At 43.9% G+C, this 19,567-nt stretch overlaps 1 protein-coding gene across 1 annotated transcript in view; it reads right to left on the reverse strand.

Annotated features, from left to right (window-relative positions):
* LOC119458317 (cap-specific mRNA (nucleoside-2'-O-)-methyltransferase 1-like) overlaps positions 1–18,568 on the reverse strand; it is a 92,470-nt gene extending 73,902 nt beyond the window's left edge. The window contains 6 exon segments of the mRNA XM_037720148.2: positions 1,071–1,136; positions 1,421–1,486; positions 6,171–6,260; positions 10,706–10,831; positions 14,488–14,559; positions 18,359–18,568. Of these exon segments, the coding sequence (XP_037576076.1) occupies positions 1,071–1,136; positions 1,421–1,486; positions 6,171–6,260; positions 10,706–10,831; positions 14,488–14,559; positions 18,359–18,389 (451 nt within the window). The 5' untranslated portion in view covers positions 18,390–18,568.
* Positions 18,569–19,567: the final 999 nt, after the last annotated feature.

The following is a 19,567-nucleotide window of genomic DNA, read 5'->3' on the forward strand; positions in this document are numbered from 1 at the left end:
ATATCAAGGAGTCTTACGTGCCGAAACTACAATATGATTATGAGGCACACCGTAGTGAGGGGCTCAGGATTACCATAAAAACCCGCGTATAATACGAGGTTTTTTTCTAAATTTTACCACGTAAAATTTCTGCCTGGTATTATATACGGATCCCAAAGTTTTCAGCATAAAATTTGCGGTTTCAGGTTCGTTTTTGCTCACTGCTGTCATCATCAAGACTCGTAGGCGACATAGCGGCATATGCGTCATCTTGCGGTGGCGTCAGTAGGCTGCTGCTGCTGCTTTCAACGAGCACCATTTTGACCACGCTAAGAATCGGCACGTTCGCTAGTCTATCTCGCACGATGTCAGGACCGCGAAAGTAGTACCCAGCTGCCTTTAAAAGGAAAGTTATTTTAGCATTTCATCCACATCGAAATGTGGCCACCATGGCTGGGATCAAACTCACGACCTCAAGCTCAGCAGCACGTCATAGTCACTAAGCTACCTTAGTGGGTGACACTAAAGGTAAAAGTCAGTTGAACTGTATTAGTAAATTATCCTTCTGCAGTACCAAAAATGCTACTCTTAACGCAACAGAAGGCTTGGCAAGCCAGAAAAAACATGAAAGGCGGGTGGCGAGATCGCCTTGAAGTTCCCACACTGCCTCATCGTTAAGCTGGTGCATTTTGATGCTACCTGCTTGTGCCTGGCTAATTTTTTGAACTACAATATATACTACACCGATTTCTAAAATAGCCAAACACTGGACTTGGCAAGTTTCCAAGAATTTGTACTGTGCAATAATAGCTCAAATATGAGAAAATGTTTTGAAATACACAACGGTACACTGCGATACTGGGCTAGAGTTCTAGCGTGAAACTAAGAAAATGGAAGTTGAGCCCTCATTTTCTCTTCCAGTAACGAACCTCTTACCAGAAAATAAAAGAAAATAGAGTTTTGAAGGAATACTTAGTCAATGCTTTAGTGTTTCTCTGTACTGTCCCTTCAACAACCTGCATGCGTAAGAAGGTCTTTTTGGACACAATGTGCATGACCAAGGTCTAACTGGCCAACAAGACACTGCTCACCTTCAGAGCCTCCTTGTACAAAACGCTTGCGTTTCTTGCTTGCCACTTCAGGGGCCTTGTAGTTTCCTGCAAATATGAGAAAATGTTTTGAAATACACAACGGCACACTGCCATACTGGGCTAGAGTTCTAGCGTGAAACTAAGAAAATGGAAGTTGAGCATTCATTTTCTCTTCCAGTAATGAACCTCTTACCAGAAAATAAAAGAAAATAACGAGTTTTGAAGGAATACTTAGTCAATGCTTTAGTGTTTCTCAGTACTGTCCCTTCAACAACCTGCATGCGTAAGAAAGTCTTTTTGGACACAATGTGCATGACCAAGGTCTAACTGGCCAACAAGACACTGCTCACCTTCAGAGCCTCCTTGTACAAAACGATTGCGTTTCTTGCTTGCCACCTCAGGGGCCTTGTAGTTTCCTGCAACAAAGAATCAAAGCTTCTGCTACAAAACAAAGCACTAGGATGCCAATCATCTCCATGCAAGATGAAAGTGTGTATGCCCCAATACTCGCCAACAAACTGATGGTTAACACAAAACCGATCAAACCCACAACGGCTCCTGAACCTATGAAGGCTTGCAGCATAAAACAGTGACTATTACAGACACTAAAGGCAAATATTAATTAAGTGAAGCTAAAGTGCGAGATTAGAATTTCCAGGTGACCAAATACGGTTGCCAACCGGACGATTTAGCCAAATTTTCCCTCAAGGTGCCCACTGCCGATTCGACAGCCGCACCGGCACATCATCTGCTAGCTTTCAGATTTGTTCCTAAACTGGCACATTAGAGTCATCGCAAGAGCTCTGTCAGGCCTTTACACATAGCAAACAACTGAATTGTTGCAAGGAGCTTCATTCCGATTTTTGTATACTGTTCAGTGTCTTGAAACTGTCGTGTTATTCGAAGTTTTGAGACTAAGGGGTCCATCCTTTCGTGTTTAGTCTTGCTTCTCTTACACATTCAAATGCAACTTCTGCTTCTCGTAGAATCATCTTCTCGGTGGCCCCCCTTGGTTGGCAATTATCCTGTCAACTGGCACAACCAGTTCAAGCCACATAAGCGAAATCGACTCACATTGTTCGTTGTTCTGCCCCTAGACAATCCTGGGCTACGGAAACAATGCTCAGCAGACTACTGGCTTTACCGCTGGTCTCTTCTTAATTTAAAATATGTTTATATTACAGCGAAGCTGTCTATCTATGGCTAGGGTTCTATGCATTTTTTGTGCCCACCAATCCATCTGCCATGTGCAAAAACTCAGCTCTCGAATATCATGCAAAATCGCTTCATTCTATGCAAAAGCTTATATGTCTCATCACTTGAATATGCATTTTCAGTAGATTAGTTATCAATACGCACCATTTTCAAAATCAGTAGACTCTCAGGTAGACAATTATGCTTTCTCAAAGATTTGCCACTGTGCCACCCATTTCAGCCATGTGTACGCTCGCACCGACCTCCCTTTGTCGTCGTTCCAAGCGCTTGCGTGCCTAGTTTCCTTCCGCTCTCCCGGTGTGGCGGTCCCGCCATGCGTGTCTACTTTCCTCCAGCTCTCCGAGGTGGCGGTACTCTTCCACGCGAATGTATGCCGCCGATCAAGACCGGCGATTAAATTAAAAGTGTGTGTGCGTGTGTCGTCCTTCGGGTTGACTGCCGTCGCTGCTCAAGAGAAATGAAATCTGCTCATACCTTCGATCTAAATTCTGTGTCACCTCTACGTCGTGTGCTAAACTGCTTCGCTGGTAATCCACCTTTACAGCAGCGAAGTGGCATGTGATTTTTTCGATATAAAGCCTTTCAATATATTTCAATCAAGCGAAGTTTGTACTCTAGGTATTGCCACTTTATTTTGTTTGCATTTTGTTTGCATTTTACCATACAGTACTTGTCACAACCCCCCCCCCCTCACTCTCCTCCTTGACAATTTTTCTTCTCAGCAAAAATGGCAACCAAAACGTTATGTCCAAAACGTTACCTTTACAAAGCCTTCACAAGCAAGAAAATGACAAATGGAAAAATTGACAGGCACTTTAGCATACGCCAAAGAGGGTGAAGGCGCTCAAGAGAAATTCATTAAATTACTTGACATCCTCATTCGAATGCGTGGTTACCTCTTATTACTTGTTTTTTCCGACCAAAGGTTGCACGTTCAAGTGCCTTAATTGACGCTACCTTAATTAACTGTGCCTTAATTAACACGATGACGACGGTGACCCGCGTACCATCAAAATTGTTGCATGAGCGTTGCTTGCTTACTCGTAGAAGACAATGACGACGGTGACCCGCACACCATCAGAATTGTTGCATGAGCGTTTGCATATGGGTAAGACACTATGCTGGGTCGGTGTAGTGAGTGAATTACTACACCGAGTCGTCACCATGTACAATTTCGCTTCGACGACATGGTTTTCGCTCAGGGACGTTGAAGGTTGACTGAACGATGAGACATATAAGGCTTTCGCCTTAATAAGACACACCACGGCTGTGAAGTCTGGTTTCACAATCTGCAAATTTTAGTCAGAACATACATCTCAAGAAAGCTACTAAATTGCATTTCACCATTAAAGAAAGTGCAGTTTTGACAATTTCACTGGATCACTTCTGCTACTTAGCATTTTTCATGCAACTGTAGCACCCTGTCTAGGCTCTGACAACGCAGGATGAACAGTGGCATCCTGTCCTGTTTGTTCGTCCTATTTGCATTTATCCCATTTTAGTATTCAGATGTTTTACCTAGCGCATCTACAAACTTCGACACAAACTCAACCAACTAGCCAGAATTGCCATCTTGCTCAAATTGTCGAATAATTGTGCAGTCCCTCAGGTCGCGCGCGACTTTCTTTCCAGCTAGGTCCTCTCTTTGGTAAAATAAACGCTGCGAGATTTCTAGAAAAGCAATGTAACACTCCATAGTGAATAATTATTTGCCTTTAGTGTCTCTTTAATGAAATCAAGTCTAACATATTAGCTATGTCTTCCTGGCATGACATCTCTTTGTATGTGCTCTTTGTAGGTGCTCTTTGTAGGTGCACAGACGAACTTCTTAGATACACTCGCTGCAGTTGTCGGCTTGTCACCAGCTTCTAGAGTCCTCAGCAGAGCCCGTGCACGTAATCTCAAGCCCTATTATTACCGATTAGCAATCTGGTGAGCGGCACACTCCTGAAGACGATTTACCACCTCCCACCACCTTGGCCAGCTGTGAGGCCTAGCCAGCTCTGCTTTGCTGGCTGTCAGCAACTAAAATTACGGTTTGGTGCCGAGTCAGCAAAAGATGTATTCGCAGCAGCCGTATGGCTCTTGCAAAGCAGAGAAACAACTTAGTAGACAAAAATGGGTGTACCGGGTACAGCCTGAGTGGCACGGTACTTTTTTTCACGACCGCCATTTTTTCGACATCTTGCGTGCCTCCCAAATATCGAGCGAGACACCCTACAGCATCCGAAACCATGGTCGCCATTACAGACTGGCTCACTAGAGAAGGTGGCGGTGCCGTGGGAATGTCAGAATAATTGACCAGGTTCAAAAAAAGTGGCCGGCAACTAAACAAATTGTTCGCACGTATTTGGCTTTTCTCGACAATGAGCTGTGCCAGTGGCAATGCAACTTGCTTACTGGAACTGAAACGGTCGCTGGTACGTGTTTTCAAACTTACACTCGTTCGTTCTGAATACTTTTAAAATTCTGAAGACTGAAACTCCAACCGAAGCAAATACTGAATATCATATTATTCAATTGAATATTCAGAAATATTGAATATTTGCACAAGCCTAAGATTGAGGCAGAATGTGAAATAGCTAACGATGTATAGCTGCACCAATTTTTGTTGAGTTAATTTATTGTCTCTGTAGCAATGCGGAGGACACGCATGGGAGACGCATGAATGCGGAGGCAACGCATGAGGACACGCATGGACGCATGGAGAGTGTTCAGTACTTGTGAAGCACAAGTTTTCAGAAGAATATAAACAAATTACATTTGTTGGGCAAAATCATATGCTATAGGGTGTTAATTAAAGCCACATGCATATTTCACCCCAAATTTGCTTTCTCAAGTTCATAATAGCATAATTGACACTCCCCTCTTAGGTGCTGTCAAATTCAAATTCCTATAGTAAATAACAGCCACAAGATTACTTCCTAAACTGTGTAAGGCAATCTACACACCTATTTTTAGATCAGTCAAATTTATAACTTGAGGGTTAATTTACAAGCTCCTAAAGAGTGTACTTGTAAGGGTACTATAACAGAGTTCCGAGTTCACACATGTATTTTCTATTTAAGATAGTGCATATGGCCTACTTTAAGTTATCAGTTTTGTAATTTTTGCACACATTAACCAAACACGAATTGCAAGTTCGAAGCCATTATGAGTGGGCTTGACAGTATTCAAATGTCTCAGTGCCAGCATGCAGCAAATATTTAACTGTTCCCATAAGCACAATTCATATCGGCACATCAGGCATAGATCAAGAATGCTCTTTGTACAAGCTGGAGACTTCGCTAACTACACAAGTGACAGTTTTAAAATGAGTAGTCAATGGTGCTCTTTATCTTAACATCGTCTACAGAGCAAGGTCACAACTATGCTACTATGACTAAAAGAACAACAAATAATTTGGTGGGGAAAGAAAGGATGCTAACAGTGCCCCCACTAAACACTGCTGCTTGCTTTGAAAAGACAAATAAATGACTGACTCCCAACACTCAGTCACATATCTTTCATATAGCATGTCACACAGAGCACAGAGAAATGAAAAAATCTGAAAGACACAGTGCCGAGAGAAAGACACACCGCAGTAATGGGCACAACACCATTAGGGCTTCCAACCACCACCAGGTTAATAAACTCAGCGCAAGAAAATGAACATTACCAACAGCACTTCAGACAATGAGTGGAGACTGACGCACACACGGGGGGTAAGAGGGTGGGCAGAAGGTGAAGAATGCACAAACGTGGCGGAACGACAACACCAGCAGCAGCAGCAGTAGCAATAGAACAGACAGAGCACCACCCAGGCATTTGACAAGCCCGCAAAACACACACACACGAAATCAGCCCCACTCACGCAAGCCTGGCCACCGCAAGCACCGTCCTTACCCCTCTGGGTCCAAGTGTTTCTGACGTTGCTGTCATCGCTGTCACCGCTGTCACTGTCTTCTCTGCTGTGGGGAGCCTTTATTGATTTACCTGTGGCCACACACACATACACACACACAAAATACTAGTATATGACCTCAGAAATGCCTGTATTTGATGCAGTCGCCGCATGATGCTCACGGTATGAACCTCGATGGAAACATATGAAAATGGATGGTATGGGAAATGCAAACAAACTCAGCGCTGACGGCCAACAATGCCGCTTGCTCCCAGACACTCCTTTAATGTGGCAATGCGTTAATCATGTAAGAAGCCAGCAAATGTCCGGCTAATTACAAAAATGGGCGCAGTAAGCTGAGTAACCAAAGAGTAGCATGTAGCATAATAAACCGTGATCCGAGCGTACACAGCATCCTGGCATGGCAGCTAGTACAAAAAGTAATGCAGTGGCTGTACCTGAAGTTTGTCCCTTTTCCCTCACCACATGTAAAATGCTAAAGAGCACTTTACTGCAAGAATTTTTCCTAATTGGTTCATTAGTAGAGGAGATAGAAGAAATGTCACGTCCCGATGCTGTCAGGAGGCAAGCTTCACAGCTAACAACGACATTCTCTCCCACTGGCTCAACTAGCGTCTGCAAATAACATCCCTTCCAGGCCTCTTCCCATACTGTAGCCAAAGGAGTTCATCCCATTTATGTCAACGGTCCCGCCTCCCTTCTTTTCTTCTTCTGCTTCTTTTCAGCTGCACAGCGTACTTCCACTGGCACTTTTGTGCATCCCGCATCGGATGATTTACTTAAAATCACTTGCCATAATCAGCCGTATTGCAGGCAGTGCATCTGAAGTAGCGCCGTTTATGCATGTGACCTTGACTCACCGGCAGAAAACAGGGCTCCCTCAAGAGGAGAGGTGCACGACGAGCTATTGTTCTACATTTCAGCTGTTGTTGCATTGTGCAGCAGTTTGATACTCTGCAGACACAATCATCAGTGTGTGATCTACAGTTAAACCTGGATATAACGAAATTGACAAATTCCCGAAAAACTTCGTTATAAAGAGGATGTCGTTATATGCAGCTTCGGCACGAAAATTCGAAAAAGAAACGCTTACCAGTATAAACTCGATTTTAACGCGCCCTCAATTGTAACGCACACCCGTTTTCGTCGAAGCACTCATCCTTGGGATGTCACACTAGCTACCGGATGCGTGGACGCGTGTCGTTTCGCACAAGCGCGAGGCATCGGAAACGAAGAGCGAGCGTCACGATGGCGTCGTAGCGTCGTAGTGTTACAGTAGAACCCCGCTGTTACGTTCCCGGGGGCTGCGTTTTCCCAGCTGTTCATTTTCGGCCGGTCCCCGCACAGCTCCCATAGAGTCCAATGCATTGGTAACCCCGCTGTTGCGTCGCAACTGTGGGACTGTTCCCGCATCATACGTTGCGAACTGCCACCCCGCGCCGGCCCGAGCGGCCATTTTGACTTTTCATGTCACTTGGCTTGGTGGCTTGACGATGGCATTGGCCGCCCAGAGTGCCGGGGGCGACAACTATGACGTATTTTCGGTTTCCGCCAGCAAAATTATGGCCCTTGAGATCCGTATTTGCTATACAAAGATGGTGTCTATGACGCGTTGTGGCCCTAAAATTGGTTTTAGCTCATAGTTATATCTTATAAAGTCCAAGGGCGATAACGCAGTTGCCGCGCGCCGTATGCTGTATGTGCGAGTGAAAACATGCGAGGGGAGCCGACGACCGCGTCTAAATCTCGCGCGCGCAAGAAAAGCTGGGAGGAAGCGCGCCTTCTTCCGTTGCGCTTGAGGCACCAGCGAGGGAGCGAGGGGGAGGGATAGCAGGGCGGCGTTGTACTGTACTCTGGCATCAACTGTGTACTGCGCGGCAGCGCGCGGTCGCGCGGGCCGTATCTTGAAAGCAATCAGCGTTGGGGCAGAGTCTTGTAGCTTTGTGCTTGCTGTTTGTTCTCGGCGCTCAGTTTGCGTTGAAGCGATAAACAGCACGAAGGTCACTTCGCTCGCTTCTCCCGCGGCGCTTCCACCCGCCGCCAGCGTTTGACAGCGCGTGTCCGCGCTCATCGAGTGTGATGTGTCACAGCGTGTACCAGCGCGTCGGCAACATCAACTGGAAAAGGAGAGAGTGCCGGCTTGGCGGGCTAGGCCAGCTGCAGCAAGCGGCAGGATCAGGTTTGAATGAAGGGAGGGGGAAAGATCACGCCCACGGCAGCAAGATCGCCGGGTTGAGGGATGCAGGCCCGCCGCCTCGCACACGCACGCACACGCACGCACACACACGTGCGCTCGCTTCGCATTCCGTTGCGGCGGAGAAGGTGCTTCGTGTTGCTGCTCGCGCAAAAATGACAAAATTTGGCGCGAAATCTCTAGGTTGTCGGAGGGGGAAATTCGTTATATCGAGGGGGTCTCCCGCTGCCACTTCGTTACGTAGAGGTCTCAAATACATGTGCTTCTATGGAGTAATGGCAGGGAATAGAAAAACTTCATTATATCCAGGAATTCGTTATATGGAGGTTCGTTATAAGCAGGTTTAACTGTACTATGCTTGTATGTTCATGTTGCCTAAACTTAGCGAGGGGATCTTTAACAAAATATAAATTTTTGTTTATCTATTTAGGGAACCAACTTTCTTGCAAGGCCAGAGCTGCAGTTTGATTTAGGCCTAAGAAAGATGACTATATTGAGAGCTTTAAGAAAATAACAGAAAAAAAGCAGGCTCGAGGCACTGGAGACTACCTTCAGTATTTTCCCAATAACTTTAAGGATGTTTTCTATTTGCTCTAAAGAATGCTACAACAAAGAACAAAATTTTTAAAAACAGTGACCAGTAGCATCCCAATTTTTCAGTGATACACCTGATGTCGTATGGCATTAGTCTCGACGTATAGTGGTCATAAAATCCAAAGTGACTGATTCCAAGTCTCAGTGCACACACAGCCACATAAAAACAACATGTAAAAAGATTTCCATTAATTCAATGTTAATAATCTTGCACACCTTATCATTGAACCAGGTTCAAAAGCCTTCTAAAATATCAATACTATGTATGTTAGAGGGCCCCTCACCAGGCCCCACTGCAAATTTTTGGTATAACCCGGAAGTTGTAAGGCCATGTCTAAGAAGTGTTTTATTGAAATAATTTTTCAAATCGGTTTGTTATTACAGCATATAGAATAAATTGAAATATTGGTGTTACTATGCTGCCAGGAGGCAAGCGTCGCCAACAGAGACTCTCCCCCCCACTGCCTCTACTAGTGTCCACTAGCGGCCTTCTGTTCCTGCTTTCTTCCATACCGTAGCACAGGGACCGCATCACGTTCAGGTGACCAGCCCTTCTCTCCCTTTTTTTTGCTGAGCAGCAAACTTCCAGTGACGGCATTGCATGTTCCGCACTGAATGATTTACCGAAGTCATGTGCTATGGTCGGTGACGTTGCAGGCAGTGTGTCTTGCGTAGAGGCATCTGTGCATATGACCTTGGCTCTCTGGCTGGAAGCGGGGCTTCCTCGAGAAGAAGGGTGCGCTCACTTTTGTGTGAAATTTCACCTGCTTTTGCTCCGTGCATAGGTTTGTTACTTTGCAGACAGGATGCAATGTCCAACCTTGGTGAGAGGCTCTTTAAAGATCAGTGCATTCAAACTTAAAAGGGCCCAATGACACTTTTCAACACTGATGAAGTACCCTGCTTAGTAACTGGGCAACAATGTTGTGAATGTCAGGGCTAAATATCATTCCTGTACTCATACACTGAGCTTACAGTTTCACTTCAAAGGCATTTTTTTTTAACTACGCGGATTGATAATGTCTATCAATGTGGTTGTATTTTGCTATGTTCTCGCTTTTCCCGCAATGAATGTTGTTGCTTCGTATGAACTGAAAAACACTACCCTTGCACCAAGCAGGTGCAGGACCCTGTCAGGAAGCCAGTTGTGTCCTGAAAGGCACGCCTTCTCGGGCAGGGGGCGCTAAGCAAGCTGCTAAGACCTGCCTGCTGACATCACATACCCATGTCACGTGCACACACAGTCGAACCTTGTTATAATGAAGTCGAATCCTACACGAAAATGCTTTTGTTATCTCTGATATTCGTTACAAGCAGATGATTTGTTTTCTTATTTACTTTGTTATATCCAATCTTTGTTATAAGGATATATTCATTACTCTTGTATCATCAAGACATTTCCATTGTTACTTATTATATCTGTGTTCATTATATCAAGTTTTAACTGTACACTGTGGCAGGGTATTAGGCAAAGGGAGAAATAAAGGTAGGACAGTTCCGTTCCGCGCATGGCCCTGTCACACTGTCCACTTGTTGCTGCCGCAGCATGTCGCTTCATCTGCATAGTCTCCACCTCAGCAACAGTGCACCAATAACCTCCTTTTGTCCTCACCCCCATGTACCGCCGATAAGAATAAATAACTAAAAAAACATCAGCATGGCCTGCAGCCTGTTCCAGCATGATGCTACAGATCCCATCATTTGCCAAAGTGGAAAAGTTCAGCTCACCCGTTTCATCATTCCCGGTTCTGCCGTCCCAGTCGTCGGTGTTGCTGCCGTCCTCCTCCTCTTCCTCCTCCTCGTCCTCATCGTCGCCGCACAGCTTTGGCATGGAGCATGCTTGCTTCTTTGGAACTATATAAGAATGCACCCGGGCGACAGGTCAGCATTAAAACCTGATTACTTAATACCACTCATGCCTTACAGTAATGCTGCCGTGAATCTTAAAAAGAGTCCTGACACGACCTTTCTGACTTGTCATTTTTTTCCATGTGTGTTAGATGAAGGTTCAAACCCTCTAAACGCCAGGAAATAACGCACTGGCGAGCAACAGAGCAACCGAAATAATTTACATGAATCGTAGTTTCTACAAACCAGTTTCGGTTTCTCTATACCGAAGGTATTTGCATCACGACATCAAGATACTACACTGGCTCACTCCATCTGCCACACATTAACGCAGCCCAAAAAGATGTGCAAAGCAATGGTTCCCCCCCCCCCCACAACGTCGCCACACCTATCCTTACTGCTACACGATGTCAGCAAATTTTGCTGCATGTCAATGCATCATGACATCACAATATTGTTTATGACATATGGCCTCATCAAAGACCAACTTTAGTATCAAATTAAAATATCTTTTATGAACATCGTATTTGCTAACTGTCATCCTTGTTCATGTGAGAAGTGCGTGACAGAGCTTGTACAGCTTCCAAAATATGTATCAGTACACCTTTAACCTGAATGCAAGAGCGAATGTATGGCTTGCGTAGCTGTCAGCGCCACGGAGTGTTGGCCACTGGATTCGAGTACTGAGCATGATCTGGCATGCACCACTTGCTGACAGCAAATGAAATTAATCATTCCACCATCTGCGGCATTTAAAAGCCACAATGGCCACATCTGCTGTCTACAGGTACTGAATGTCGACCTGCCTAGGATCCAGTGGCCAACACTCACAAAGCTGGATGTTGGGTGAGCCAAAAGTTTATACATTTGAGATACTTATTTTTATTTATCTATTTGATACTTGCTTTGCACTTGTGAGCATTACAGTTAAGTCAGACGGCAGCAGCATATCTCCCAAAACTCCTAAAAAAGCAAAACAAGGCTAATGCTTATTGGCGTCTAAAAAATAAATTTTAAAGTGTGAGCAGTGGCTAGCACTTTTTCTCTGAACTTGCCATCTATTCAACAGGCCGAAAATACTTTTTTGATGATTAAAAAGAAAACTGCATGAGACCTGCTGCCCAAGGACACTGCAGTATCTGCGAAATTCAACAAAATTTACCATTCATTTTTCTTAGTGAAGGCAGCTTTGCAATAAAAAATAATACAGACAATAAAGTACTGTACTTACAGAAAGAAACTGCAAGTTCTTTTCATGTGATTACCAGATTTACAAAGTACCTTGCATTTTGTCCCTACTGTGCACAATACACAACAGTGAGTCAAATAAACTAACATTCCAACATGCAACACCAGTTTGGTAGTGCCTTCGCAAACTCAATATTGGTTAAACAGCTGTTGTTATTATAATACAAGGGCAGGGGTGTGCAAATGGTAGTAATTTTTGAGACCAAACTGAATATGAATTGAACAGTGACAGAAACTGATCAAATCAAATCGAATATTGGATACTCATCAACTAATGGGCAGCCGCTCTCAGTTAAATAACAAGCGATTTTCAAATCTTAGTACATTCCCAATGTTAGTTACTCATCCACTCTCAGGGGAAACATGCGAGCGCGCAGGCGCACTCCGTGGAGCACCAGATACGGCCGCAGGACAAACTGCTTACACATGTGCGTAGAAAACCAAAGGCGGGGCGGGGTAGCTTACGGCACGTCGTCTACTACTGTGCCAGCACGCGCAAAGCCTCACCTGATGCAGGCGTCGTGAATTTGCTTACATCCCGGTGTAGCAAGCCCAAAGAAAAGTCTTTCGTATCACTGTACATGAAGTGCTGGGTGTTATCGCCTATCGTCCAACACACTGCTCAAAAGAGTAAAGTCCTCTCAGAATACCTGTTCTACATGTGGTGCGTTGATGCGAGACTTCGTGGCATTTTCCTTGACCGTGTTCATAACATGTCGAAAGTCAGAGGAGCTGAGTCACAGATTACACCATGAACCTTTCATACAATATTTTCGTTGCTCCTTTTCCTTGCATGTCCTGTCTCTCTCGCTGTTTTCCTTGCCTTAGTACACTCTAATTTCTCAGCCAATCCATTTATTGTAAAATCAGGAACTGTAAATGCCAATTATTTCTTTACTATAGCAATGCAACCTTCCTGTATTAATGAATGGACGGCTAAGTTGTGTTTGGCATCGAAACTACTTCACATGAAAATACAAGTACACATTAACACACCATTACATTGTGTCACTGACCAGTCTCAGAAAAAACTTCGCCGACTACATTGCTCCTTCCCATTTAACACATAGCGCTACGGATAGAAAAGCTGGACTGGACAGTGTTAATATTTTTCACGAGTTCATTAGGTAAATTGAGACGAGCAGCACGTAGGCACACCCATCACGCATACGGTGTGCTGTCAAGTATTGAAACAAGCAACACCACTATAAAGAACAGTTATTCTCGGACTACATGTTTACCGCTTCAGGCAGCTTGTTGTTCTGCGTGCCATAAAACACTCAGCGCTTTACGTACGGTGACACGAAAAACAGGCGTTTGTGGACGCGCCGGCTGAGTAGCAGACGACACGCCGTAGGCGCCGCCTCTGGCTCTCAACGTGCCCGCGCAAGTAGTTCTCCTGGCGGCATCATGCAGCACACCGCACAGTGCGGCTGCATGCTCGTGTGTTGCCCCTAATAATGCACAACCACGTACGTCATGAAGCGCGTTGTTTATTAAAATCACAATGTAGCACTGCAAGCAATAATCAGTTTATTAGCATACTGAAGACCCACTGGTGAGTGCAAATGGTTGCAGCTTAGCCAGAAATGTCTGGCTCCCTCTGCGATGTAGCATGCTTCACTACGTGTTTTTATGTCTAGTACTATGGCTGCACTGGGATGAAATTTATTGCAATGTGGCTCCAATTTTACGCTTGCACGCAGACAGTCAGTGATTTGAAACATTGAAAAGGTAATTTATAATTTACGTACTTATGAATAGCGACCATTCGATTCAAAGACCTAATCAAATAGAACAATACTTGATTCGTTATCCGAAAGTTTTGAATATTCGCACGTTTCTATACAAGATTGCTAAAACATACGAGTGAATCAAGGAAAGCAATATGCTAACATGTAACCAGCATTGGTAATTCCTTCACAAACACATTACTGGTTAAAAAGCTCTCAACAGGCATTGGGCTTGCTGGTTTGGCGTAATGCGGTACCAGCGCTTGGGGACATGGAACATGAGACGAAGGTGACACAACACAGTGGTTGACTAACAAGTTTGCCTTCAGATGCATATCATAATAAAGGTTTATTTGTTAGTTCAGAGACGCGTATTTTTGCCTACATCTTGTGTCCCAGTTGCTTATCTTCGGCCATCGCATCATTAAATAGCTCTGTTACTAAAATAAGAGTGCTAAAACATATAACGACTGAAGCCAAAATATTATTATCCTAACATATAATGCAAATCGGTAATTCCTTCAAAAACCCATCTGTGGTTCGGAGTGGTTAATAATGTGCAAATGAAGCCATTAATTTTCGTGCTCTTTCTTATTCAAAGTCGGCAAAACTGAGAAATCTGGCTTCCAACAGTTTGCATCAATACACAATGTTTGGCGCAACGCAGCAGACACATCATACCTTGTGCAGGACGAAAACTCTGTGCCTTTTTGGGCGAGTCATGGTCATTGTCCGTATCGTCCTCACTTGTGTCTGCCAAAAAAGATATATGTCAGCAACGTGAGCAGTATCCATGGTACATAATTTTTTTTAGAAAGTAAATACGACACAGAACCACATGACCTCTCTTTGTTCGCTCAGTGCAACATGTTTTATATTATTATTATTATTGCTGGTTGACATCTAGTTACCAAATACAAATGGGACAATGTGCATCATCAGGAACTGGTACCGTATTTTTGCAGTAGCAGAACTAATCCTGTTCTACGCTTGCCATTTTTTCATTCACAAAAACTTTCTTCGCAGTAGAAATGATGCTTTGGGCTTTCTGTAACACCAACATTATCAGTTCAGCTTGACCTCACTACTTTCACCTAACTCGATGTTCGCCTTTTCAGAGCAGAGATGATACAGCAGCAAAAACATTACCAACAAAGAATAACAGCTGCAAGAAACCACCCCATCCACTAAGTAAACACTCACTACGTGTTACACAGCATGTTCCGAGGCCTTTGCATGATACACACCAATGGAGACAGGCGATATAAGCCCATCTAGCCTGTCCCCAAATTAACCTACATGGCTTCTCACAGATTACATGATGACATCGGCATCGTGTGCACCTGTGTTAAATGTAGTGTTGAACCCTTCTGCCCGTCCTTGTCCCATGCACTCAAGTAATGCACCCCCCCCCCCTTCCCAGTAAGATCCATTTACTCAAACCAGCACCAAATTCCACCAAACACCTATACTTCCGTCTCGCCAATTCCGTGCACTGTAGGGAAGGCTCCTGTCAGCGCAGCCAGTAAAGGCTCATTCACACTAGGCCGACAAGACACCGATTTTAGTCTGCCGACTGATGACTTGAGCTGTTTACAGGACGGAAAATGCTGTGGCCAACGCTTTAAAGGAAGGAAAACGCTGTCGCCAACAGTTGGCAGACCAAAATTGGTGCCGTGCCGGGCTAGTGTGAATCAGCCTTAACTGGCAGCCGGTTCCAGAGAAGGGCTTGCCTATTGCGCGCTACTAATGTTTCCACAATGCGTCCATATAGTCAGCGTAGCACAGAGGGCCATCAGAGGCCGACAATGGAGGTCACTATTCTGGTTGGCTGACATGATCTGTGCATCGCACAGAGTTGGTGAGGTGGGCTATAAGCATGCGGAAGGAGTTGACATCTGCTAATTGACTGGTCATACCCTTGTTATGTACTCTGTTTATGTTTGTTTACTGATGTGTACATTTTTTATTACTCCACTGTTTTCTCATTATGTGCACTGGCTTAATTTATCGCACGTTTAGTTTATCACACGCAAGTGGAATCGTGAATTAAATAACTAGTTTTGCCATGTGCTATTGTTATTCTGCTTTACATGATAATTTGCCCTGTTAACTTCTTGCCTTGCACTGCTCGTTTCTTTTACAGAAACTAAAAGAACATGTGTTTTCTTTCCTACAGTGCTTTCTCTGTTAAAAATCGACATGTTCTTTCCATCTTGATGTCCCGGGAAAAAGCTACCCATACCTAATGTATCCTAATTGGGCCTGCAAGGTAATTTCATGTGAACAAATCAGAACGTCAAACAATTTATTGATAACATGACCGCCTGAAATGGCTGCATCTGTACCTATTGGGCATATCACATTCGTTTTCAGCTATATTTCTGCTCGAGCTCCACAATTGCCTCAATAATGGCCAATGTTGTCATTGCTGAAGGTTCAGTTGTCTGTCCTCTTGCCTGCTTGCACATTCCAGTGCCTTTTGCAATCATGACATCTGTGTAGTCACTGTGGAAAAACCTCTGTGTAAGCCAAGGAGCAGCCATTAATTTCTTCTTAGTAGAAATACTTAAACATGTTTTGATAAATTACTTTTTGGTAGTGGTTGAGTAAAGCATGCAAAAAATTGCACAATGTGTTCAGGTGATAATTCTTGTGTGTGTGCGTGTGTGCTCTGGCGCAAAGAAATTGTTCACTTCCAGATCATTCCTGAAGTTAAAAAAAACAAGCAAAAGTTCAAGCCAGTTCGAACTGGTTTTTGTTGGTGTGCACAACTGAAGGATAATGACGAGAATAAATTTATTCTGTACAAGAACTTGAGGCTGGGATAAGTACCGTGACGAGGCGAAAGCGAGATTTTCTGCGGCGCAGTTCCTGTACCAAAAAAAATAAAAGACGAAGGTACCCAGAATCTTGGGACACGCAAGCATTGGCGAAGAGCGACTCTTTGAAGCTTCCTCCTTTACCAGCTCACGTTTTTTCCTACATTTTTTATGAACTTTACAGCAAAAATTTTTTCATATTAATTTCTCTCATACTACTTACAGCATTATGAAACTATAAGGCACAACAAGGATTCAATAGAGTGCTCTTTTGTTTCTTTAGAGCAACCTGAATTTTCATTAGACACTCAATACCTTACAAAATGTCTTACTTGATAGATGCACTATTCTTGCATGATGCAAAGTTGTTGGCTTACACCCCTCGGGGCAATGAATGTTGAAAATACGTGTGGTGCGAAGGTAAGCAGTCTATTGCTATGAAAGTTATCCCGGTATAGTCAATGGGAATGATAGGGAATGTGATGCGTCAACTACCAAATTTAGTGACAGCATTAGTGTGCTATATTAAAACCAGCCATTAAAATGAGAACAAAAGCAGCGAAGCCTGATGAACAAAACTAATGAATCTCATCACTTATAATACTGGTGACACCATGTTTCTGTGGGGAACAGAACTGCTGCGCCGTTATCAAAGCTCCGATTGCTGGTGCAGACATAGGTGGAGCATTGTCAGTAATCACTATGCACTGCTACGGCTTCTACTACACCACAAGAGTAGGCGAAAGGACATCAAGGCATGGAGTAGGCAACCTTCAATGGCCAGTAACTCTGAACTGAACGTACTTTGATGTTGAAGAGAGCAATGCCCATAACAAGTACAAGACAAATTAGAACTTGTACAACCTGCCTACAACTACAAGACAATTTATAACTTCTTTTGCCGGAAAATATTCGTGAGGCGACGCCCTCAATTAGTAAATACACTTCACAAGTTTATTAAGCGCTGTTAACAAGCCTTTTTATAAGAGAACTAGACTACTGGTACGACATCATGATTTGGTTGTTTACAGACAGCAATGACGACACAAACAGGAAATTATTTTTATACAATTTTACTACGCCAATGCACTGCATAAGAAAATAACGTCGTTCCCAATTTCTTATCGTTTTTTAGGCAGCTTAGAAAAGATGCCGATAGAGTTGCCAGCAAGTTATCCAATGACTGGTGTGCTCAATTATTTAGAAGAAATCACGCATAACAAATATATTTACGCTACAATTTGTGTTCGCACACAAAATAGAAAGGTAAAACAAAAAGAACACGGCAGGAGTAAACGCTCTTAGAACAGTTGCTACTTTAACATGTTTTTATTATTCGTAATAGTAGTAAACAAATCTCCCATCTGTTTTGCTGATAGTAACTTCATTCGCACTCCATCAGCCCGCTGGTAGAAGCCATACAAGCACTGAAAGTGAAGTTTCCTACTACGAAAGACGGCACTTTCAGTTCGACGCTGGCTTTGGACGCTGAAAGCTAGAACAGCAAGATTATTAAAGCATCGCGAATGGCACGACTTCTTATGACGCCACTGTTTCAACGGCACACGCAACCTAAACGCACGTACAGTGAGCTGATAAGGTAGTTCCCTACTTCGATCACCACCTCGCACAGCCAGCTCTCGACAGCGCCACTCGCTTATCAATACAAGGACGCATCGGCTCCTGACACGCAAACAGCGTCTCCCGTCGGAGCGTCAAACTGATCTTACCTGACAACATCTTCGCCTTGAACATACTCATTGCGAAATGACGAGGCTTGCACTACAGTCCGAAACGCGCGTGACACACACGTGCGCGTTCTGCGTGAGCTCACAATTAGTAAATAGCTAAAACGAACCGGTAATCGCAGACTATGGCACAGGGCAGCCCATGCTAAAATAAGGGCGGCGCCATGTTTCCTTCTGGAGCGACTGAAGCGTCGCTCTGCGGGAGCAAGTTGAACACGTTGAACGCATGAAAAATCCAAAATGCTTAAATCGCACGTTCATGAAGCACATTCCTTGCTTTCAACACGTGTACGTCCGTCTGTCAATTGTAATTTTATTTGTTACATGCTCTAGGCTCTGCGGATTGTAGATGCTGCGGAATGAGGAGCGAGATACGAACTGGCGGGAAATACGAACTAGAAGAAAAAGGGGACTTATTAAATATCGCTAAGTACCATCTTCTTGGGGACGTAGTGCAATATGCTATTATGTGTATCCACAAAACCACTGCGTCTGGTCATTATAAGGAACTGCCATACTTTGATTGGCCTTGTAACTGCCAACAAGCATACAGTGGCAGCGCTTCCTGTTCCGTCCTCTTCGGCAAGAAAAAAAAAGAAAAGGCGACGAGACTTTTCAGGCTTCTAGATCCTGTAGTTATCTGTACGAGCCTATAAAAGCCATGAAGTAGAAGTTACGCAAAAATGAGCCATGATTTCACATACGACAAAGTCTGCACGATAGTAAAAAGTCTGCTTGTTTCAGCATGGGGCACTGCTGGCAAAACTCTCTTCATAATAACAGCAAAAACTTATGCCCTTGACCCTTAGTCCTGGCGTATCAGATCGTACACTAAACAACGTTTTCTTCTTTTAAAAAAAATGTTTACGCCAACAACTATCAATCAGCAAAACAATGGGGACATACAATACTTTCACATTAAAAGAATATTAATTCATGCTTACCTGTCCGACGAATTTGGTGCTGCGGGCGGCAAAAGTAAAACAACGGGCTCAACAATGCGATTTCCTATAAGCTCTCATCAGAAGCGACTGCATCAAAGTAGACTTACGAAAGTGCTGCAACAAAAAAAAAAATGCCCCAAACAGTTATTATCTTGCATGCCAATGAATCTAGTACAGCCGAATTAAGAACACACTACCTGCAGCGAAATAACAATAGTGATCAGTACACTTACCAGGTTGCTCGAAC

This window comes from Dermacentor silvarum, chromosome 7 (assembly GCF_013339745.2).
Source record: "Dermacentor silvarum isolate Dsil-2018 chromosome 7, BIME_Dsil_1.4, whole genome shotgun sequence".
Taxonomy (NCBI): domain Eukaryota; kingdom Metazoa; phylum Arthropoda; class Arachnida; order Ixodida; family Ixodidae; genus Dermacentor; species Dermacentor silvarum.